The sequence below is a fragment of the Helobdella robusta genome, assembly GCF_000326865.2.
Source record: "Helobdella robusta unplaced genomic scaffold HELROscaffold_6, whole genome shotgun sequence".
NCBI lineage: Eukaryota > Metazoa > Annelida > Clitellata > Rhynchobdellida > Glossiphoniidae > Helobdella > Helobdella robusta.
This window is the reverse complement of record NW_008705330.1, coordinates 4,326,250-4,353,173: the sequence shown is the minus strand read 5'-3', so window position 1 is coordinate 4,353,173 and position 26,924 is coordinate 4,326,250. Positions and strand designations below refer to the sequence as shown.

Below are 26,924 nucleotides of genomic sequence, written 5' to 3'. Positions count from 1 at the left end.
TTATTTGGGTGAGGAAAAAAACGACGGGTTGTACGCAAATAATTTTTAACGCGCTTTAAACATGAAGAAGACCGCACGGCCGAACAGGTTGTTGCGGGAGTACAAGTGTATCTCCCTCCATCGTTCAAATTTATCTGAACTGACCACCGACGGAAATACTCATTGATCTTCTTCGTACTATCCAAATCTGTTTTGTTTTTAATTCGTCCTTCCGCAGTTTTGCATATTGACTTCCATTTCACTTAATCTTTTTCAACTATCACTCATTTTTACTTTTTTTTTAAACTACAGATATGACGTCATCATGGCAAGATGGCGAATTTAAAAAAAAATGGGTTTATCCAACTGAATGATCAGAACGAATGACAATTTTTGATTTTTAAGAGTTTAAATTAATTAAAAAGCATTATTTTGAGTAGAGTAAGAAATTTTAATAACAATTTTCAACTTAAACATTTTAAAATCACTGACATTCAAATTTTGCCGCCCTAGGCCAGTGCCTGTGCGTAAATCCGCCACTGGGTGTTTGCGAATTATGAATTAATTTCTTTAACATAAGCTGAAGATATGTTGAATGGACGTAATGGTTAGAAGCGTCTGGGAATGAGTTGCAGAGACTGAGTTTGAATGCAAGGGATTTTCGTTCGTCTCATGCAATGAGACGAACGAAACACGTGTATTCACATAAGCTGTCGGCAATAAAGACGAATGTCTATCGCCAACTCCACGACCTTAACTTCATTGAAAACAAGCAACTCAGACGTTTCTTTGCACTATAATTACCGATGAATAATTTTTCAAAGTTTTCATAACTACTCACCGAACTACAACGAACAGAACATAAACGAATGTGATTATTTAGTCCGTTACAGTTTACACATCAATGAACGAATATAAATGAAACGTAGTAAACGGTAAGATTAAAAAAATAAAATTTGTCATTTTAAAACATAACAAGCTCGAAGCATCCACAAAGTTTTCACTAACGAAAATGATAGCAAACATAATTCACAATGAGACAGCAAACAACAAATCAATTAAAATTCAACGTTAAAACCGTTTGAAGTTTACATACAAATTTAGAAATGTTAAACATTTTCCAATACATAATCGTAATGTTTTCAAACATGGATTTCGAAACTATAGTTAAACATAAAACACGATGCATGTAATATAATGTATTTAATCTGGACAGGCGGGCACACACATACAGCGTATCTGGTGGTGTTAGTAATTCAGTCTTAAAGCGGTTTAGTGTTGCACACACACTGACACACATGCAATGAAAAAAAACTTAAAAAACACGTACATAAAAGATACATATGCACTAAGGATTTATAGAAAGGTACAATTTAATATGGTAACAAGTTCATTATATTGATCATTAAATAATTTAAAAATAAATACATTGATCGGTCAGAATTAAACGGACGAACCAAATTACACTGAGTAACATGTGGAAGGCTATTGTGAATGAGTAATATACGACTAAACTGGATGATAAGTAGATGAATGCAGACAGGCACGTATGAACGCTGGCTGAATGGCTACCATCTATGTATTTCAATGGAATCGTAAGTGAAATATGTTGAAGCACATTAGAGCAGATAAATAAGACAACTTATCTGGACAACATTCAATAAATTGGTCAAAAATATTTTGATATTTAAATGTTAAATATAACGAATGACCAGTTGAACAGTTGAACGCACGTTGAAATAATTTGTATAATAAGGAATAATTCGATCAATCAGTATATAGCCTTTAACATTAACCATGAGAAATTAAATGAACGAAAGATGATGTAGGCACGTTGGTCCTGGTTGGATCGCGTTCACGTTGTTCCATTCCATAGATATTGACGTGGAGGCGACGGTGTTATAAGAAATTTAAAACGTTTAATTGCATTCTGAAGTATAAAAACTAAAAAAATATATTAAATGAAAAACTGATTGTTATCGCTTGAGATAAAATGTCAGTTTCACTGTCAGTTGAATATTTTCTTTTTCTTCAAAGTTCTGTGAACAAAAGCATTATATCAAGTTAACGATAATAATCTCGCAATAAAATTCTTCCTCAGTGAAATTGGATGGGACATAAAATCCCACAATCGACACACACTTGCGTTGTTCATACTTTCCATGAAACACATCAACTAAATGATCACGGCAAAAATTCACTCACACAACGAAAAACTCGCAGCTCGGTCTTACGAGTTTGTTGTGATAACCTCAACGAAAACAACATAATTATGAACAACCAAATAACTAAAAATGTCAAGAACAGCAAAGAACAATAAACAAAAATAAAAAAAATAATGAACATTATGAAGAGAACAACAACATTAATAACAACAACATCACATCAAAAACATTAGCAAACAGCAATGTGACACAACATGAACACGAAGACTGACCCGGTTGCTTCAGCTTCCATCATCATCTGCCTGTATTGTTCCTCCCAAGCATCTCTCTCCCTCACGAAAGCCTCCCTCATCTCCTCCAGTTCCATCTCTTCCTGCTTCAAACTCTTCAACATCTGATCTCGACGCTTGCCCACCTGAATTATGAATGTCGCGAATGAATGCATAATGAAAGGTGAATTTGATGGCTGATGGATCGAATGAACGAAAAAAACGTAATGATTGCCTGAACAAATTATTGGATGAATATTGCGAATTTTGAAACTTCTGTCAAGGTTTATTTAAAAGAAGCAGATACTATTAAGAAACGTAAACAGATACCGAAAAGTAATTTAACATTTTTAAATCTGTTTAGAAAAGAAGATAATGAATTGGAAATGTGAGAAGTTTTGCCGGGATCGTCATAAATTGAAATTGGTGAACACGGTGGAAAATTGAGAAAAAAAAAAAAATTGTACGACGATTCGAAATAACATTCCATTTAAATAAACTAACAACCATTTCTGTTTCAGTCCACTTCTTTAACTCTACACCATTACACTACGTCGCTAACAACATCAAGTCACCTAACTCTAACATCAACACTACTCTACTGTTACATCAAAAAATCTTTACATGACATCAACACATACAAACATGACATCATACTACATCACATGACATGACATCATACTACATCACTTTACGTCACACCATACTACATCACATTACAGCACATCACAAAATTTACTCACATCAGCGTCGGATTCTTTAATTTTGTTTTGCTTCTCTTTAACTTTTGCCTCAAACACCTTTGGATGAAAAAAAAATAACAAAACAATAAATCTTAAATAGAATCATTCGTTGTGGCATTTTAGAGAACCTTTTTGGACGGGGAAATATGATAATTAAATATGTAAAAATAAACAATGATAACATAAAAATTTTTATGTTTTTAAATATGTAAAGATAAACAATGATAACAAAAATATTTTTCATGTTTAAAAACGCGCCAGCCAATGAAATATCAAATTTGCAATAAACGATAAATATACTGTTTTTACAATTTGAATAGCTAGTTATTAATAACTATATTTATCAATTATTGATATTTAATAATTATATAATAATAACAATTATTATCATGATTATAACAAGAAAATATTTTTTTAATGCATAATCTCTGGTTATGATTACTAATGATGTCAATGATCATCACAATCACCATTCATCAACTCAATCATTAACTCATTTTTCACCAAAATCATCACATAATCATCATCGTCACACCACTATAAGCACAATCTCTACCATCTCCATTTCCATCTCCATCTTCTTCAACTTCTCAGCATGTTCCATCTTTTCCTCTTCAATCTGAAGCATCGGACTCCTGAGTAGTTTTATTCGTTGGGTTATCAGTTAGTTGATCGATTGAGTGATTAGTTGGTTGGTTGATTGATTGAGTGATTAGATGGTTGGTTGATTGATTGAGTGATTAGTTGGTTGATAAGTTAGTTGGTTGGTTGATTGGTTGATTGATAAGTTGGTTGATAAGTTAGTCGGTTGGTTGATTGATTGATAAGTTGGTTGATAAGTTAGTTGGTTGATTGATTGATAAGTTGGTTGATAAGTTAGTTGGTTGGTTGATTGGTTGATTGATAAATTGGTTGATAAGTTAGTTGGTTGGTTGATTGATTGATAAGTTAGTTGGTTGGTTGATTGATAAGTTGGTTGATAAGTTTGTCGGTTGGTTGATTGATTGGTTGATTGATTGATAAGTTAGTTGGTTGGTTGATTGATTGATAAGTTGGTTGATAAGTAAGTCGGTTGGTTGATTGATTGATTGATAAGTTGGTTGATAAGTTAGTTGGTTGGTTGATTGACTGATAAGTTGGTTGATAAGTTAGTTGGTTGATTGATTGATAAGTTGGTTGATAAGTTAGTCGGTTGGTTGATTGGTTGATTGATTGATAAGTTGGTTGATAAGTTAGTTGATTGGTTGATTGATTGATTGATAGGTTGGTTGATAAGTTAGTTGGTTGGTTGATTCATTGATTGATAAGTTGGTTGATAAGTTAGTTGGATGGATGATTGGTTGATTGATTGATAAGTTGGTTGATAAGTTAGGTGGTTGGTTGCTTGGTTGATTGATTGATAAGTTGGTTGATAAGTTAGTTGGATGGATGATTGGTTGATTGATTGATAAGTTGGTTGATAAGTTAGGTGGTTGGTTGCTTGGTTGATTGATTGATAAGTTGGTTGATAAGTTAGTTGCTAGGTTGATTAGTCGGATGTTCGAACAGCCGATTGGTTGTTCCAAATGACAGCCAACGTGCTTCAGCATGTTTCGACTCAGCATGGTATAAATTTAATAACATTGAAGAAAACTAATGAGAACTTTCAAGTCTTATAAGGATTACAAGAATTTTAAAATATTATTGGCAAAAATCTGCAAAAATATACAAGCGCTCAAATTCAAATTAAATAATTTTTAATTTCTATATTGATGATTGGATGAATTCACTGGAGGATTGATTTTCCCAGCACGAAACATTCACACTTCCTTACCCCACAATTGAAACTTGCGAGATACATCGAAGGGGAATGTTCCCTTCAGATTCAAAATGTAGTCACAGCACGCATGAAAAAACAAAAACTGATACTGGAACGTTGTTAATCATTTCTTAAGCCTTGCTTTTGCTGCTGATGTGTCAGTGTTACCAGTTTCAACGTCAACAGTTGAACGAAACTTTTTAACATTGATAAGAATTTGAGGAGAAGTTTCAAATTGTAGTGTGTTTTCATGCTTTGGCTTTTACTTTCCATTCCAAGTGATGTATCAATTACGGAGTTTTAAATCAATCGAGCAACTAACCACGTCGTTAAAATTTTTGTTTATCTTGCAGTTTGTCTAACTTTAAAAAATTTGTCACATTTCTATTGGATTGCGTTAGTAACAATTTCATCACACAGCCCCCTAAAACAACAAAAAACAAAACAGAATCCTCGTCTTGAACGTCATGCAGGCCCGACCTCTCAAAATATCAAAAAGTAGCAACCAACAGTGGCAGTGCATTTCATTGCACCGCAGTGAAAACTGGTGGATGGCTCTTTCAAGTCAGATGAGCAGGTTTTTATGCGTCGTTATGTTGCTAGACTGAACGTTCAAGGAAAATAAAGTACAATGAACAAACAAACAAACGAAACAACAAACAAATAAGTGAACATTGAACAAACTTGTTGAGCATCGGTTTACTTTTGCCGTCTGAAGAAACGGAAGCAAGAAGATGTTCATACCTGACGTCATGACGTGTTTGATAGTGGTGATTATGACGATGAAGGGTGGTGAACATGATGATGACGTTTAATGATGCACAAGTACTTAATTACATTGCTAAATAGCACAGCCATAATATCCCGATACATATGAAGCATTTCATTCCTTTACAACTTCATATACACGCTAACAAACAAGCATTACGTACGTGGACAAATCATTGCATACAAAATGAAGAAGGCTGTTGTTGGAGGCAACGCAACTTTACATTACCCTACATAGATATTGTATTGCGACTACTGCAAGCAAAGTATGAACATACAAACCATCTTGCCCAACAACTTCGGTGGTAGCAACATCAAAAGAATTGGAAACAACCACATCAGCAACATCAAGAACGACAACAAAAACCTCATTCACAACAACAACAGCAGCAGCAACATCAACAGCAGCATCAACAAACAAACAATAACAACGCACCTGAAGTTCTCGTAGTGTACATTGTTGGTGACGTCCTTCAAATCATGCAAGTGAGTTCTGCATGATCAACAAATTAAGAATTTTAATCGTACAATCGAGCAGCAAATCAGTTAATCAATCATAAGCTAAGTAATAAATAATATAATAACCAGTCAAACAAACAACAAAAATATCAACCGACCAAAAAACAAACAAACCAACCAACCAACCAATCAATCAATCAATCAATCAATCAATCAATCAATCAATCAATCAATCAATCAATCAATCAATCAATCAATCAATCAATCAATCAATCAATCAATCAATCAATCAATCAATCAACTAACCAATCAACCAACCAACAGACAGCCAATCAATCAACCAACCAACCAATCAGCCAACCGACCTAATAAGCATGTTCCTCAACGCAGTGAAGTCATTGTGTTCAAGATTCTCAACTGATGAAATTGTGAAAAACAATAAATAACAAGAACAAATGATCTTGTTTCGAGTTACGGTTACAACAAATAGGCGGCATATCATTAAAGGATTCAGTTTACAATCAACTCATCATCATCGTGATCACCACTCCCATCATCATCATCATCACCACCACCACCCACCTTCAACGACCCCCCAGGGATACGTCCTGGCCCTAATCTTCCTGCCATTACACTCGACCACCATGTTGCTCCCCACCACGGCGAATGGGATTCTTTCCTTTATTCGTTCGTTCATTCATTCATTCGTTTTTTAAAAACTTTCGTTCAAATGATCTTTTTAGATAAACTAATAATAATAATAACAATAACAACAACAATAATATTAATAACAACAACAACAACAATAATAATCACCACCATCATCATTCAATGCCTATTGAATTAATTTTTACCTCAACATAACGATAAAAATAATTTATTTGTTAAATTCATCTTCTAATAAACATTCATTCAAATGCAGATGCTGGCGACTTTCCACAGGCTGCGAACTTGAGTGGAAACATATTAACTAAATCAAATCAATATCTTCAATATTTTCAATTTCAAAACCATTTGCGCGTTTTATAAAAAATATTTTAAATAATATTTTAAATCTGAGTTGAGAATATTGCTAGCAATAAATATGTCGCCCATTATCGTTAAGCACTTATTGATTTAAAAAGTTTGTTTATTGTTTATTTTATTAATTCCCTTGCCACCATCCGTTCATCTGTTCGCTCTTCATTCATTTCCTGGTTCATATGTTCATTCATTCATTTGTTCATTCATCCATTCACTCATTCATTTGCTCACTTATTCATCCAGTTATTAATTCATTCGTCTATTCATTCAATCACTTATTCTATCCGTCCATCCATCCATCCTCCGTCTATCCATCCATCCATCCTCCGTCTATCCATCCATTCATACATCCATTCAATACAACCTTCATCTTCTTCATTATCCTCCTCTCCTCTTCATCATCACAATCAGGAAATTCGTAGATTTTGATTTTGTTTTGCATAATTTCGTTCATAATCTGAAAGTTTTCAGTTGAAAATAGGAGCAAGCGATTGGATGAAATGATAAAATAGAAATCGGAACAGTCGGGAGCCGCCGAAACATTCCTCCTCCCACCACCACCACCACACCTCTTCCTCCTTCTTCTCCATCTCATCCACACAATCACTTCAGCAACATAATCACAATCACCAACATCACGAAGATCACCAACATCATTAGCACGACAACATTTGCATCTTTCCATCACCACACTACGCAGCAAAACAACGCGCGACACGACGCGATGCGCCACCCATCACAATGAAACGCGCTACCACAGATCGTCACCACACTCACAGTCTTCTTGAAAGTCTTGCACTCCTCGGCAGTCATGGAGTCGGCCTTTGCAATCAGGGGGATGATGTTCACCTTCTCGTGCAGTTGCTTCATGAACTCGATGTCCAACTGCCTCAAGCTGTTTCGTTGCGAATTCTTTATTATTATCATGAATACGTCACGACATCAACACAACAACCAACCAACCAACCAACCAACCAACCAACCAACCAATCAACCAATCAATCAATCAATCAATCAATCAATCAATCAATCAATCAATCAATCAATCAATCAATCAATCAACCAACCAATCAACCAACCAGTCAGCCAACAACCCACCCATGTCCGTTGGGAGATATGAAGTAGAGGCAGCAGTGCACTCTTGTATCTTCGGATACCTGCCTTATAACTCTCGACTCAGCGTTCAGGAAGGCATTGTACTGGCTGTCTATGTACTCTACCACCGGCTGCCAACTGTTTTTTTGAAAATATCGTCATTATTATTTTATTATTATTATCAGTAGTAGTAGTAGTAGTATTTTTATTATTATTAATTAAAAGGTTAAAGATCATTCCCTCTTACTATAATTTACTCAGAGGTATGAAAGACATACACCACACACAGACACAGACACACCCACATACACAGAGTCACACACAACACATTAATAGACACACACAGCGTATTTTAACATGTGCGTGAAACGATATATCCCATGATATATTACATGAGATGGACGAGTATCGGCTTGCAATCGAACCAGGCCACAGCATCAAAGCAGGAGTAGGTGCCTTTACCAAAACATCACCACGTCAATGTGCTACGACATACAGGTATCTTTATTCGAAATCTAATCAAGAAAATCCGGTGCGTCATCATCATCATTATAAACATTATCATCAAGGCTGTCATCATCATCATCATTATAATCATTATCATCAAAGCTGTCATCATCATCATCATCATCCTCCTCATCATCATCTCTATCACTTTTACACCAACATCTTTATCAGTGTCGCCTCCATCATCGTCACCACAATCCTTATTAATTTCATCATTTCATTAAATTGTTCATCAGCATAATCATAATCATTTTCATCATCATCATTATCATCACTTTCATCATAATCATCATCACTTTCATCATCATCATCACTTTCATCATCATCATCACTTTCACCAGCGTCATCATGCATAACAAATCATCACCACCAACATAGCAACAACCACATCAACATCAGGAGCAAAATGGTTTCAATCTAGGTTAATAAACCACCACAAATTAATTACACATACAAACAAATTCATTCAATCATTCATTCATTTATTCATTCATTCAATCATTTATTCATTTATTTATTCAATCATTATTCAATCATTATTCGATCATTTATTCAATCAATCAATCAATCAATCAATCAATCAATCAATCAATCAATCAATCAATCAATCAATCAATCAATCAATCAATCAATCAATCAATCAATCAATCAATCAATCAATCAATCATTCAATCGTTTACTCAATCGTTAATTCATTTATTCATTCATTCAATTGAACTTCAAATCAATCAATCATTTGGATTTTATTCCATCAACCCAACATCATTCATTTATTCAGCCCAACATCATTCATTCAATTTAACATCATTCATTCAATTCAATTTAATTTCATTCATTCCATTGAAGGTCATTCATTCATTCATTATTAAAACTGGAACGAATTAGAAATTGAGGTTTCCGATGTTAATAACATGAAGGAATTTTGTTTACAGCAGAACAAACAAACAAACAAACAAACAAACAGACAGACAGACAGACAAACAGACAGACAGACAAACAAACAGACAAATAAATTCTCATTAACTTTTTGTAACAAACAAGATCTTTGATGTTTTTGTGTGTATTTTTATTTACGAGCCCATTACCGTACCATATCATTATCAGCATCACCGTCACCACCATCCCCAACGTCGTCATCATCACTATCACCATCAACGTCATCATTATCATTCCTGTTGTCATCACCAATAACATTAACATTAATTATAATAATAAATGTGAGTCATAACAATCGATAGCCTACTATGAAAATTTGCATATTACGTCACCACTTCATCACGATATTGATCACGTTAATCATTCGACGCTAACAGGAAGATGTTTGTCACTTATCAGAGCAATATATATCTCAGTTGTGTAGCCCATATAAGAATTGAAAATATTTAAGGTCTTTGGATTTTGTCTTCTGATTTGGTGTGGTAGGTACATGGAAAACATGATGAATTATAATTGATTCTAATTAATACTAAACGTGCAGGAAATTGGTTTCGTGTAAAATGTCCCCCGAAGAGCAGATGACATTTTGTTGCTAGAATATAATGATTGGAGAAATGGTTGAGTAATGTCGCGCGAATAACGTATTAATAAGAACAATAGGGAAGTCGCACACGGAGTCACACACGTTTCAGAAACCCACAATAGAGAAGATAGACAGCTTAGGTTCTATGTTTTTGTGCGTTTCGGTCTCGCGATGAGACGCGTCTTTAAATAGAGCCGATGACAACTAATTAAAATAACACATAAGTTTAAGAAATAACAGTCACGCAAAAACTGCGAAAGGAAAAATTGTTAAAAAGTGAAAAAATATTCATACATACATGTAAATCTACTTGAAATTATTTATTAACAGTACCAACAATGGCTAAAACAAATGCTCAGCAGTAATTAAACTATGAATCATTCTCCTTGTTTAATAAAAAGAGCATATAAAAAACATTAACCAGGCAGACTGGTGCAACACGTGAAAATATATGTCCTTCACGATATATGTAATGTAAAATATGATCCCATGTACTGTACATACATGCAAATGTATAATACATATATAATACAGGTATCCATACATACACACATACATACACATAGATACATACATACACACATAAATAAATACATACCAGCCTTATAAATTTTTGTTAACACATGCATACACACACACCACACACACACACACACACACACACACACACACACACACACACACACACACGCAGAGATACATACATACATGCATACATGCATGCGTGCATACTAAACACACATACATACAAGCACTTAAAAGCACATATACTTGGTACTTGCACATTTTATTTGAACTATTGGCATTGGTGCAAACATGAGTAAATGTTAGTTTATTTGTTTAGCACCACTCAGCACAAAAACTTAAAATTGAGAACATTTTTCAAAATAATCATCAGCACATCATCACATCATTGCACCCTTACATTTATGTATAAACTTTTTATAAGAAAACGAACATAGAGTTAAATGCTTTCAAACACTCGAGTAGATACGTTAAAATAAACAACCGAGAGAGCTTTAAAACTTGAAAGAAATCATAAAAAGCAGTTTTAATTAAGACTAGTCTTAATTCTCTTTTGAAGTTTTCAGTTTTAAAAATATTTACTCCTCCACAGCCTTAGTTGCTGCCAGGTTTTGTTTTCATCTTTGTTTATTTGGCCTTCAAAAGAAAAAAAATTGTTACATCAGAAAAAATGTTTTCATGTAGATGTTCTCTTGCAAATGTTGTGGCATGAGTTCTACTTGGTATGTAACCTAACCTTGCTATTCAAACTTTTACTACCTATCATGTTACCCTGTATTCATTTTATTATCATCCGGTATATTTTCGTGAGTAAAACGAAAAAGTGAATGTTAAAAATTAATTACATTAAAAATGGAAAGTAAATATGTTATAAATTAATTATAACGAAAAATGTAGCTGGATTTTTTGTTGGAGGACAGTTTCTAAATTTTTTCTAGAAATGTTGAGGCGGAGGGCATTTAAAGAATACATGCTTAGCATCTTCATTAACTCTTGGACAGAATGGGTATTTTGAGGAAACATCATGCCCGAAAAGATGAAGAAAGATTCAGGCCCCGAAAGCATCTGCGTCAGGTTAACCTCACCATGGTTTCGGTTTAACCAAACATTTATTTGAAGTATAAGACGGTATGTCCACCTACCAACTGTTGCAGAGTCCCATTGCATTTGCCATCGATGCATGCTGTGTTGTCTGTGCTCAGAGTAGTTGTTCTTTTCCGTTGATATAAAACCTTTATTTTTCTGGTCATGCAAACAATTACACAAATTACATCTTCGGAAACCGCAATGGTTGAGGTTTAGCTGCAGTATATATCTTCATACTTTAGTTCTTGTTCTTTTAATCTCCTGCAGACTTTACATCTGCAAGTACCAGCAACGTAAACACAATTTATCGAATAGTTTTCTTCAACAAATAAAACGCATTGGGCCTCGTTTTAACAATTTAAAATTTTGCTAACTTTTCTTCCACACCAAATGTAAAGTTTGAATCTATCTACAGAACCTTTGCATTGTGCTGCTAGGTGTCCGTAATGCCAGCATTTATAGCATTTATTTGGCTTCTTTACTGGTATGATTCTACAGTTAACGTAGCCAATTTTTATTTTGCTGTGTTCACCCCATTATCATTAGTGCGATCGGAGTTGCCAGGGTTATCGATGCAATCTATGTGCCTTGGTATGCTTTACGCAACGACTTTATAGCATCTATCGTAATATTATTGAATAGAAGAATCTCTTCCGGCCGCTTTTAGCAAAGCTGTGAGAATATCCTCTTTTGTAGTGACATCGTCTAGATCTTGCATTTCGAAATCTTTTTGGGATCCTTTGTTTATAATCATTGCCTCATCTCAAATGATGTTAGAAATAGTTTGCCACAGACCTAGGCCTCCATCAACGTTATTTTGAGAGAGAACTATTAGCAGGTCACCAGTGGTTGTCCTACGGATCTTATCCACCATGGAGCATACTGTGTGTGTGTGTATGTATGTATTGAATTGAATTTTGAATTTATATAGCGCCAATTATAATTGCTTCTCACCAACGTTCTCCTCGTAGAAATTGCTAATAGCTAAGGAATAGAATGTTGAAAGCAAAGCCATCATCTAGGATCATAATCATTAGGAGTTACCAAATAGTTATGTCTTTAGATGTTTTCTAAACTCAGCTAATGAAAACCCAGATAAACGTAATTCGATAGATAGGCTGCTCCAAAAAACAGGCCCAGCAACTGCAAAATCTCTGTCTGCTGTTTTCAGATTCCGATCTCTAACATACAGCGTGTTTGAATCAGCAGACCTTAGACGCCCATGTGATGACATAGATGAAACTCCAATACATTAATCTTCGAAATATTTTGGAGCCAAACCATTCAAACTTTTAAATACCATTACACCCAACTTGAACATGGTTCTTTGTTTAACATGCAGCCAATGCAACTCTTTTAGAGTTAGTGAAGCACAATCAAATTTTAATTTGCGGCATTTATATGTATGTATGTATGTATGTATGTATGTATGTATGTATGTATGTATGTATTATGCCTGTATGTATGCACGTACGTATGTATGTGTGTTTGTGTCTATGAATGTGTGTGTATAATTGTAATGCGTGTATGTACTATACATGTACGTACATACAAATGTATGCATGTACTCAGACAGTTCAACTTAGTCGATGCATCTGATCTCAACTCAACAAATGAAGAGCACACACTTAAGATCCAGATGGTGGTGATGATGATGATGATGCTGACTCATCCAACAGCGTTGGAAACATGCTACATTAATGCTTATCACCATACATCGTTTCTAAATTATTTTTATTTATACATTTGAGTAACGCACGCACAAACACGCACGCACGCACGCACGCACGCACGCACGTACAAATATTATATCTCCACAATCCATTATAAAAGATGGAAACAAAATAAAAACACCAAACAGGCGAACAACAGGCATGGAATGATTGATCAGCATTGTTCCTCATTTAACATCAATTAATTGTAGCAATCTCTGCTTGGAGATGCAAATAAATGCATACATTCTTTAAATTCCGTACATGCACATGTACACAAGAACAAGACTCCAACATATACATACAACAAAATGCACATTGCACATTCTTTTAATCTGGTAACTAGTACATGCTCCTACATCATGTCTACACTTTTTACATATGCATTTTTTTTATAATTTTATGACCAACTAAATCATATAACATTCTCACCACATTACATTCACTTTCGAATTGAACATTAGGTAAATGCACATCTTAATAGTAACAGAGACAAAAGACATTCAATGGGTAACAAACAAATTTATTCATCTTTTGATGATAAACTTATCGATTCACCCATGAATTTAAATTAATGCAGAATGCTTATAACGGAGACATACATAAGCATTGTATAAGCATTCGTGGCTGTCTTTAGCGTGTGCGAAGCGTGTGTGAATCTGTAAACAATCACATTACAGATTGTCTTGCTCTTGGCCGATTAACAGCATTCAAATAGGTTCGTAAATTAGCAATTTATTAAAGTTGAATAAAAACGTAGGTGGGTAAGTAGGTAGGTAGATAGAGAGGTAGGTAGGTAAACATGGAGGTGTGCAGGTAGTTGGATAGGTTGGTTGATTGATTGATTGATTGATAGGTAGGCACAAAACACCTATGTAACCATCACATTTAATTCATCAATACAATTCACCATTCATCCAATCCTAATGTCCTACCTCGAGGGGGGGGGGGGGACTGGGTCTCTGGACGCTAAACGAAGATTGATTGATTGATTGAATTTACCATTCAATTATTACTCCATTTAAATAATCATGATAATTTCCTAAACATTCTATTTGTTTATTGTACTAAATATAGAACCATAGTAGATAAGTTTTTAGATGATGGGTATTACAATCACAAAAAAATAAAATAAATCCATCATCCTATTTCAACTGAACAAAAATATGCAACATAAATCATCCTAGACCAAATTAATTTATCAGTGCAATGTAAACTTTTAAAATGAAAATGCACAATAATTAAATAATGTTCTTAATAATTAAGTTTTGTTAGCTGTTGTAAGTACTACTGACAAAAATGAAAAAATTTTGTCATATGGTTGATTGTATCACAAGGCTACAACTAATTTTATAAATCATTTGCATTGTGTAGCTGTGGCAATTGTACATCAAAACTATTATTATCCCTTAACATATGGGCATTCAATGAACTTACAAGATCTTTTTCAAGAATTTTAAAAATTTCATTAATCAGATCATTAATGATCAATTCAATATAAAATCAAAATCAAAACAAATGAAATAAAATGGAAGCCAAAAAAAAATCAGTCTAGTTTGTTGGGCCAACAGAAGAACGCACTATGTACATCAGCAGTCAACATTGAAAACGTTAAAGAACATTTTAAATAAATCTCAAAAGAAATCTTTAAAAAAAACTTAATGATAACAAATGACAAGAACATGGCGCCACGTGATTTCTGTTCTTAACTTCAAATGGCATATCAAAAGTCGTCTGATTTTAAAACAAATCCACCTGAACTAAGACATGGCCGTTGCAATTTATTTAAATAACAAATTTCTAAAAAAAATTAATTTTGTGTTAATGTTTATAATCCATTGCCAATTTATAGAAAATATGTGAGACAACAATAGTTATTCTTCATAAAATATCCCATTTTAAATTCTTCTTTTTCTGCAGTTTTACGATGTTTTATATAGAGGCCTTTGGTCTTTTTTTTGAAAAGCGGAGGGCAACGAGATGTTGTTGAAAATGTTTGTCCTTAATGTATGATATTAGGCTTACTATGTTTTCATTTAAAAAAATTGAGTGTGTACTCCTAGAATTTGGAATTTTTTCTGCTATGTTTGGCATTCTATAAATATGAGTTAGATTTATAGTTTTGCATTACATTTTCCTCAAAGTTTAAATTCATTTAAATGCATTGTAAATGCTCAAGGTGAAACGAATCAAAAAGTTTGTATAGAAAACAGAATTTTTTGTTACTTAAAAAAGTAGAAGAAATAAGAAATACAGTCAAATAAATCAACTTAATAGAACATTACAATTTCTATCTTGCCTTCACCACTCAAACTGTATCAAAGCCATCAAGATAATCGCCAAACCAATATCATGTTTTTGTTTGATATTATTTCAAGTGGCGTTTGAGGTTATAAGAATTTGTGATAAAAAAAAAAAAGATTGACAGATGCATTGATAAAATTTATTTATCTGTCTACTTATTTATTTATTTATTATATTAATTAGCAAGAATATAAACTTAGAAAATAATGAAACAGATGAAAACATCCAACTTTTTCATGTATGCAAATGAGAAACATTTTATGGGACACCTGCTACAAAAGTTCATACGAACCCAATCGGGAAAGAATAAAGTTATTGTTTGTTATAAAAAGATTAAAAGGTTGAAATTAAAATGTACAGGTACTAGCAAAATAAGAAAAGACAACACAAACAAAAACCTGGAGATCCACAACTCAGTTGGATGTGTTTAACAAGCAGTCAATAATTAAAGAGATAATTTAAATAGCTAATGATTAAATGATTTGCCCCTATTTGAAGACAGCACCCAAATCAGGATGAAGTTTAGACCATTAAAAACTGCACATTAGCAGTGTGTTTTAAAGTAGTTTATATCTAATAGATCGAATGAGTACTTTATGTGTTTATGTGTAAGTTGATGTCTCAGATAGTATTTAAAAATTGCCTTACGCCACCAACCGGCAGATGCATCATAACATGGTGAAATAAATAATTTTTAGATTTTTTCATTGATGCACTACAGTCCATAGCCAATATTATCTAATATGAACAATGCCATTTATTATCAATCAGGAATAGGTTAAAAAATTGTTTACATGAAATATTATTGACGATTATTCAGCTAGATTCACGTGAATTATAAAAAAAATTAAGCATTAAAAGATTGGATTAACTTGGAAGACAAATGAAATAAAATTGGAATGATCAATTTCATTCCATAAACGCTGTCTAACATAAATTATTCTAAAATTTGCAAATGATGTCAGACAATGATGAAGAATGATGTTGTGTGTGTGTGTGGTTAGATGAGCTGTAAACTTCAAATGATACAACCACAAACAAACATGAAAACAATTGTGCGGATTATTGTAAATATATTTAAATAAAAAACAACAGCACATGACTGGGAAATTTTCAAAACTGCATAAAAACATTCTAGTACATGTTTAAGTAAGAATCGGGAAATTAAATAAAAAGCAGTGGTTTTATAATAAATAAATAATTAGATAAACAGATGGATACACTATATAAATTTTATAAGATTACTCCTAGATTTATTCAAACCAAAATGAGAGAACAGTAAATGCCATGCAGCCATTCCAAATCATTCAATAATTTGTTCTAACATCATATATCCATATTTCATCCGTCGTTATATTTATTGTTGGAATTAACAATTTTAAAACTTTTTAAAATTGTCAATTGCTGTTTTCTATTTTATGAACTTGATTCCATAACTTGATTTCCTAGCATTAAGAACAAAAATCTACGTCCTACCTCGGGGGGAACTGAGTCTCTGGACGCTAAACGAAGATTGATTGATTGAAGAACAAAAATGTACATGAAAGTACATGAAAGCGTATGAAAAAATATAACAAAACCAAAACAAACCAGTTAGAATTGTTGACGGCATCTCCGAAACCAGGTGTGTCCACGATGGTCAGCTTCAACTGCACACCACCCTCCTTCAACAACACATTCATCTTCTCAACCTGACAATCATAGTAGCATAGGAATTATAGTATTATTCAACAATTATTGTTATTATGTATGAAACCTATTAAAGTTGTATGATAATTTATGTGAATAAGGTGCATTTATTTAAAGTGAAATTCAAGTTTCTTTTAACTTGTACTATTACGAAAATAAAATTATTGCAGTTACAACATCAAGATTATCTTATCTTTGCCACAACATCACAAGAGATTACACACTGGATGATAAATTATTATTGTTATTACTACTCAACAACTGCAAGCAGAAATGCCAGCTGACCCAGAGACAGGCAACTACTACATCACAGAGGCAGGCAACTACATCGCCACAAGTAGATCTGTCATTTATCATGCTGGTTCCATGTTCGAAATAACAAATGATTTATGCCTTTATTAACATGTAAGCTTCTCAAATATCAATGCAAAACTTCTCAAATGTCAATGAATCTTGATCAAGCGGCAGAATGAAGACTACAAAAACCATTGTGCTTGTCATATCTTTGTGGTGTTGGTGTCTGGTCTAGTCTGATTTGCGATTTGTATTAAGAGCGAATGCTTAAACAGTGATGGCAGTTTTAACTGAAGCAATGTGATTTAAACATTGAGACATCAATTCATATACAGAATTACATAAATTCATATACAGAAATACATAAATACATATACAAAATTACATAAATTCATATAAAAAGCAACATGAATTCATATACAAAATTACATAAATTCATAAACAAAATTACATAAATATATATATTTATATATACGATTACATCAATTCATATACACTATTGCATCAATTCGCATATATGATAACATCAATTCATATACACGATTACTTAAACTCATGTACACGATTACATCAATTCATGTAAACAATGACACCGATCCATATAACGCCTAATCAGATAGCATGGCACTTGCCGAAACACAAATAGCAGCACACGACCAACCTTGAGAGTTTTGTTGGGTCGTTTGGATGGTCCTGGATGTTCGTTGTTGTAAATGTCTGTCAGGAACATGGAGTTGATCAGGGTAGACTTGCCCAGGCCCGATTCACCTGTTATGTGGATGTAGTTCGGTGAAAACGATGAAATAATGATAAAAAATGATACACAATGATACACAATGGTGATACACAATGATACACATGTTATGTGGCGTTACTACGTGCTGTCAAAATAAACGAGCTCTTTCTATTTTTATTTAACAATTTAAGTTCTCACAAAAATGTTTCTTTTTTAAATAGTTTGAAAAAATTTATTATTTAGAGGATTTTTATTTAAGTAAGAAAGTTATTTTAAATGATATTGAAAAGTCTAAATTCGAGTTTTGTGTTTGTTTTGGGTGCCTCTGAGAAATACTTAAAAGAGAATTTTGACGAAAAAATAAACATTCAATCACCGACTTACCACTTTATTTTCAGTTTAATAAAAATTGCGTAGAATTGAGATTTAAAGAGCCAATAAGGAGCAGATAAGCAACATGTGGTCTGTCCGCATCAATCAAGCAAGCTTTGTTTATATAAAGCATTAATCGGTTTCACGTGTTTCATCAGTGTAGGAATAAAATTAAATTAGAATTGTTAACATTTCTCAAGATGATGCTGAACAACAAAGAGATGTAAGCCACAGGATAATAAAACATTCAACTTTTTACGCTACCAAAGACGATGAAGATGTGAACATTCACAAATATTCCTTTCTTCTTATGTAAGGATGGGTTGTTGGGTGTCTGGTCTGCGCATAATTGTATAAATAATTATCATTTTTGGAATGAAACTAACAGACATGACTATGTCACATTTAGTTGATAATAACCAACAACAATATTGACCATGTTGCTGATGGTGATGATGATTATGATGATGATAATGACGATGTTAGTGATGATGATGGTGGTGATGTTGATGACGCTGATGACGAGGTAAATCACAATGTGCAGGTAGGTAGCAGTATTAATCACTTAATAATGCATAATGCTTCAACTGACTGCATTAATTAAATTATAACTAAGCTAAGCAAGCTAATGTTATAAACATAATTATTCTGATAAATGTATTTATACAACAAACAATTATTATTATTATTATTATTATTATTATTATTATTATTATTACTCTCTACAAATTCTCAGCTGTATCATTGGGCAGCGAGATGGTGTAATGTGCAATGGTCAAGGCGCAAGGTACTACTGTTGCAGTGGCCGAGTTCAAACGCAGATATATCACACGCAAGCAACAAGTGTGATGCACGGTTTCACGCGTATTCACATGACCCGCGTGTACGTTGTTGGTCACTCTGAGAATTAATTAAAAGAGAATTTATTAATAATTTTATTACAAAAATATTTATCTACAGCCATTGTTGTTTTTACCAAAAATATGGTTTAAATTGTTGAAAAATTGCAAGATAAATAAATGCAGCACGAATATAGCCATACACACTTATTTAGTTAGTTAAGTCTCTGATAAAATCAACAACATAATGATTATTCTTAATTATTTTATTGGCCAGAAGGCAACGCATGCATAATTTGTGAAACTAAAAATTTGAGGATCACTATAAATTTGCCTCACGTCCATGCAGCTCAGCTTGTTTTTCAAATAATACAACTGTATTAAAGGCAAGAGATAGTTAGGATTGCTTGCGTGGGTAAAATTTGAGACACGCTGTTTGAGGTAGGATGCATGTACAGTGCTACCAGTAAAAAGTAGCTTCATGTACATAGTAACATGCACCCACCAACATTAAGTAGGTACTGTTTGCTTCGACAACATTTTGAAAGTTTGTTTAGCGTTTCCTTTATTTTGGGTATTTTGTTAATTGCTGTTATCTGCAGTATGACAAAATGTATGTGCGTGCGCGTGTATCAGCACGTGCGCTAACAATTATAATCATTATAATTTAAACATTCAAATGCAGATATAAGTGAAATTAAATATAAATTAAAAGTGAATTTTTACTAAATGAATCCACAACAGTGATTTGCATGAAAACCACAAGGAAAAGGATGGAGAAGGAATGAATAACAAGCGCATAATGTTGCAAAACTAAATAACAATGTAATGTTATATCGTAACAATAGGTAACGTTACATCAGTCTAAGGCATTATGTTAATGAAGCAACAACAGCAGGATAGTGTTTATGTAATTAGTTGGTTGCCTGCACCATGCTCTTGCTAATTAAATACAGGAGTTACAGAAATTACAGAAATCTAATTTAACAATTGAATTTGAAATTTACTAGCAGCCATGAAAATGGGTTTTTGTTTCAACTGAATTTACTTAATGGCGTTTATTTCTATTAATCCAATCGATTGTCATCATCAACATCAACAACAAACCAGATGACAGACACACTGCAGGCAGAACAACACCGTTTCATAAAACATCTCCCCAGTTCATGATCCTCCGATCTTTCTAATAGCTTCTCATTACATCTTTTACCTTCTACCTTCATCATTTTACATTTTTCTTCTTCATGTAAAAACTCTCACACAAACCTCTGCCCTCACTAACCCTAGCCCTGACCTCATTTCGAAAGTTTAGAAGAGCATCTGCATCAAGATCTTTTACAACCTCCAGCAATTTCAAACGTTTGCCCTGCATCCAGGTCCTTCTCAACCTCCAACTATTTCAAAGTTTGCCCACAGTTTTGATTTTGCATTACAGCAAACAACCAAGCTTGTGATGATTAGCAGATTATTCCTTGCCACACCAATGATGACAATTCATTCTGCAGTCACACCTCATGTCCATGAATATTTTTGATGCAATAAATTACTAGAAGCAGGAATGTTCCAAGTTAGGATGACAAACTTTTCAATGAATAACAAAATGAAAAATTTTAAAACGCCTAAAAAAATAGAAACAAATGAACTGACCGACAAGCATGAGTGTGAATTCGAAGCCCTTCTTCACAGACTTCCTGTAGACTTGGTTTGGTAGGTTGGCAAACCCCACGTACGTATCCGGCTCCTTCTGCAATCGAAGTTTGCTCGATGACGAAATTTGATTGGCAGACGGAGGGATGAATGATGTTGTGCTCGGTGCTGTGCCATTGCTTGTGATCGAGGAGCTTGCTGTTGTTTTTTGGGCACCGTTCGGCAGATCATGATGATTTGTTGCTGTTGGGGGTGGCAGGTCTGAATCTCTCACAGAGAGACCTTCATACTTCTTTGTGAGTCCCAGGGGCTCCGACTTCAAAAACGCTTCTCTCGCTTCTTTCCTTGACTGTTCAAGAAATGAACTTTTAATGTCATCTTTATTAATAAAAAGAATAAATTGTTAATAAGCATGTTAAAAATATTTATATTTAATAAAAGTAGCGAACATTCAAATGAAATAATATTTATTTTGAACAACTGGTATAAAAGCAAGTTTCAAAGAGTTTCAAATGAAAAACGAACGACAAAATGAAAACAGATGACACAACAGAAAAAATAGGATATGATTCTGAAGATAATGATGAAAATAAAAAGACTGCATAAACAAATCACAGCATAAACACCATAATGGAAAAAGTTTTGTGGTCTTATATACACAAACATGCGCATGTACCTAGTCATTTAAACATGTATATCTATGTGTATTATTATTATTATTATTATTACTAATATTATTATTATTAGAGAACTTTTATAGCGCCCTTTAATATTACTCAAAAGCGCTTTTTAAGCTTAGTGGAATTGATGGATGAAGAAAAACGTTTAGTTCCCTGCGAAACTGTTCAACAGTCAATCCTGGTTGACGCAGACTGTCAGACTATCCAGCGAGCTGTTGGACCTGTGACTGCAAAACCCCAAATAACCACCACCACCAATTTCTCCGGTATATATATATATATATAGAGAGAGAGAGAGAGAGAGAGAAAAAGAGAGAAAGAGTGAGAAAGAAAAACATCAACAAAATCAGAATAAAAAAAAGGCCAAAAAGAAGCAGAGCTCCATAACATCTACATACATACGCACCATCCACCGTCCACCATCACGATATTTTATTTATAATAGACTCATCTTGTTTTAATTTTTATTTCGAAAACTTACGATAAATTTTTAAACAACCAACCAACCAATAAACCACGTTTCCATTATGAAAGGTTAACGATTCATAAGCATTCGTTTAATAGGCCAACATTATTTTTACTGCCTTTTTATCACCAGAACAATACGTGATACTTGGGTCATAAAAAATGAACAAAAACATTTTACCAGAAGGGAAAAATAATTCCTCAAAAGCATAAAGCTAACTATAGTTAATAATAACTATAACTTACACGAGACTGTTTAAACCAGTTACCATAAATGAAGAAAAAAAAGAAGTCATAATTAAAAGTTCAAAGTCTCAAAAAGATAAAATATTGTCGGCTTACAAGTCACAGACTTCTTTCAACAAAAAAATTCTGACAAGATGATGACAGTGATGTTGATGATGACACAGATGGTGTTGATGGTGATGATGACAGTGATGTTTATGGTGATGACACAGATGATGCCGACAATGATGAAAATGATGATGTTGATGGTGATAATGAGGGTTATGTTGATATGAAGATGGAGTCTATGATAATGTTTATGATAATGTTAATGTAACAAAATATTAACACAATACTGATGACCAATGTGGTGATATAATTTTCATATGTAGATGAGCTGACATCAAGTATGTTGATGTTGCTGGTGATAATGATGATAGTGATGAAGAAGACTTTCATGAAGAAGAAAAAGAAGACGATGATGATTGATGTGTGAACACGTGGATGATTTTGAGGATGAAAAAGGTTAATGGAATGCCATAACACGCACACTCACACGCACACACACACAAACAAACAAACACACACAGCAGCTTATATAATTGCATGCAGTTAATTAAATAACAATTATGAGATGGTGTAGCTGAAATTTTTAGTCATGTGTTCCAACTGATAGAACTATGAAAAGTTAGGAATATTTTATAACTGCGTCTAAATAAGCTTACTGCAAACACTAATGGTAAACATTTGAAAGTATTATTTATTCATTTATTTATTTATTAAACATCAAACTCACAAATTCATGCAAAAATGTCTTTATTTATTTCTATATTTATTTACTTTCTTATTTATTTATTTATTTATTTATTACAATCTCTGTTATTACAATCACTTTACCATTAAACCACCGTGCTGCCCACTATCAGCATTGAAGAAACATTATCAAAAATTAAGTTAAATCATTAGACAATTTCGTATATGTGTGAAATGAAACCCCAAAACAATTGTATTGATATATAGTCCTAGCATGAAGATTAAATATAAAAAGTTCGTTTAAGCTGTTAAAACTGTCAACGCCAATAAAAATTTAGAAAAAATGCATCCAAATAATTTGTAACAACAACAACAACAACACACGTTTAGACAGCATTTTCCCCGAGATCGGGGGTTGCCGTTTGGCTACCTATGATGAAACCGAAATACCCCTCGACGCCATCCACATCTGTCACTCGCCTCAGTATCACGCAACTCCGCTTTCACCCTGTCCTTCTCCACCTGCTCTCTCCATCCCAATCGCGGACGACCCCTTCCTACCACTCCTTCAACCTCGAACTCCAAAGCTCGCCTAATCCCGACCCTTTCATCCCTTCTCAACACATGTCCATACCACCGCAATCTCGATCTCCTTATCAATGTCACAATGTCCTCATTCAGTCCCATCATTGACATCAGCTCTGTACTACTCCTCCTATCCTTCACTTTAACCCCACACAAACGTTAGAATGTTTGTGTGTCTGTGTGTGTTTGTGCGTGCGTGTATATATATATATATATATATATATAACAAATGTTGAATTACGATATATAATTTGTAATAAACAAAAATTAACAGTGGAAAAAGTTTAATTTTTGAAAAAATTGAACCCAGCTGAATTAAAAAAACATAATTAATAATAAATAAAAATGAAACTAATAAGTAATAAATTGGTGAATCACAAACACACAACGCACACACACACACTCGCACGCGCACACACGCAAAGAGTATTTATTTACTTTTAAATATCCGTTCATGAATAAATTTGTTGTTTATTCTTAATTTTTTTCAAATAACAAATAGTACAAGATATTTAATGGTTCTGCCATCAGCTGACAATAGAAATAATAGTAAAAATTTATGTGTTGCTAACATGTATGTGATTGTATTGATGTATGTGCGTGTTTGTGTGTGCGTGTATATATATATATATATATATATATATATATATAACAAATGTTGAATTACGATATATGATATATATATATATATATATATTTATCTGTGTGTGTGTGTGTGCGTGTACACGTGTTTCGATGTAAAACATTCATCCAATGATTGCCTTTTTGTTTGCAGTATGTGTAGTGTACATAAACCGTTGCGTTGATGGTCAGAATAATAAACATAACCATAAATATAATCACACAAACAATAACAATGGAGTTATGATTCCACACTAATTTAATAAAATTTCTAGAACTGTTTCAGTAATATAAAACTGATAATAATATAAATAAAACATTAAACATGTAATTAAAAATCAGCTTTGAAAAGGTAACGAAATAATTTAGGGATAATATGTCTCAAGTGTTTAGAACTTGGATTTTGAGCCTGGTCATAATTTGCGAATGCATCACTCAATCAGTCAGCGTTGGATGGGATGTGATGAAGATGACCTATGTTGGCAATGTGAGAATTAAGTATATATGTTACTTATTTCGTTTTTACTTCGTTTTCGTTTCGTTTTTGTATTACTTACCACCATTACATCGGGTGGGGGGAAAGAAACAGATAAAAATAAGATTAAAAAACATGTGAATAAAATATTTCATTTAGTGGCAATAGCCAGATGAAAATTGCTTTAATAATAATATTGTGAGCTGCAAAATGAAAAACTGGAAACCCGATTAAACGTAAATTTATGATGCCTGGAAAATATGAATAAAACCAATTCATTGTATAAAAATATTAGTTTAATGGGAAAACTGTAGCACAATAGCAAGTGAAAAATTAGTTGTTATAAGAACTTCATTTGAAAAAAACCATGAAAGTGAATGGAATATAAGCAATAAGGGTAGAAAGAAGAATTTCCATCTCAATATGCATACTTCATATTAATACTTATATTCAATAATATATTATATTATCAATGAAATGAATTGAAGAAAAATGATAATAAAACATCTCGTTAACTTGGCAAACTATATTTGACCCATTATATATGTTCATAATTGCAACAGAACTAACGGCGACAGTCTTGTCGATGGGGGCACTGTCAGTGGTCAGGGATGAGGAACTGTCGGATCTGTGATCGGACAACTCGCTGTTGGCATGCACTGATGTGTTGCTCGGAGTGGGACTCAGTGCAGTTCTATCCTGATTGTACAGACTCCTGAAGGATTTTTTTGGCACTGGCAGTCTGTTCTTACCTCCACTGGAACTTGAGATGTACGACTGGATCTCATTACTCATTATTTTTAATGTGTTGTGTTATTTATTGGCTCCAAGTTGTTTGATGCCTATTAAATTCTATATATAAATTACTACAGAATGATTTCTGTGCAGTATGTAATCCTATCCTTTCTTAAGATATCTTAAATCTTTTAATAATAATATAATAATTTTACATCAAAGGATGGTTATTCAGCAGAATTGTAAGACCATTAATAATCCGAAATGGCAACATAAAATATAACAAGCAATGACAAATTTACTTAATATTTTTTTGCGAAAATTTGAATGAATAGAAATAAGTAAATATCAAATTAAATTACATTAATTAATTGAATATACAATGTTTGTAACTGCATTTAAATTTGAAATTCAACAACAGCGGATAACAAGCTGGATGGGAAACAACGGAACAAGACTACAACAACCTAATGATGAGTAAGGAGAAGAATATGAATGAATAAATGAACCAACCAATGAATGCATAGGGCTATTCACATCTCACATTCAACTCATCATATATGCTTATGTTATACATCAAAATAAAGGCTTCATATATGCACATTGAAAGAGTATACATTTATATTTATATACATATACATGTATGCGTAACTATGTTTATATACATACATACATATCTACATGCAAACACCAAACATCTACTGCATGCATATCAGACACGTTTGTTTACAGGACCTAGTGTAATAAATGTTTAATAAATAAATAAAGTTATAGCCAAAGTAAAAGCACGTGTGTGTGTGTGTGTGTGTGTGTGTGTGTGTGTGTGTGTGTGTGTCTGTGTGAGTGTTGTTTGTCT

At 33.2% G+C, this 26,924-nt stretch overlaps 1 protein-coding gene across 1 annotated transcript; it reads right to left on the bottom strand.

Annotated features, from left to right (window-relative positions):
• Window positions 1-832: 832 nt before the first annotated feature.
• HELRODRAFT_185119 (hypothetical protein) lies at window positions 833-26,345 on the bottom strand (the record flags this gene model as incomplete). The annotated part of the gene is made up of 17 exons (XM_009029352.1): window positions 833-1,703; window positions 1,725-2,018; window positions 2,417-2,559; window positions 3,157-3,213; window positions 3,713-3,791; window positions 5,639-5,698; window positions 6,159-6,215; window positions 6,547-6,598; window positions 6,764-6,860; window positions 7,569-7,661; window positions 7,982-8,099; window positions 8,303-8,437; window positions 17,543-17,643; window positions 18,597-18,703; window positions 21,530-21,878; window positions 25,916-26,129; window positions 26,302-26,345. 16 exons carry the CDS (start codon window positions 26,340-26,342, stop codon window positions 1,988-1,990), a joined length of 1,734 nt encoding a protein of 577 aa, XP_009027600.1. The 3' UTR covers window positions 833-1,703; window positions 1,725-1,987.
• Between the last annotated feature and the right edge of the window lie 579 nt (window positions 26,346-26,924).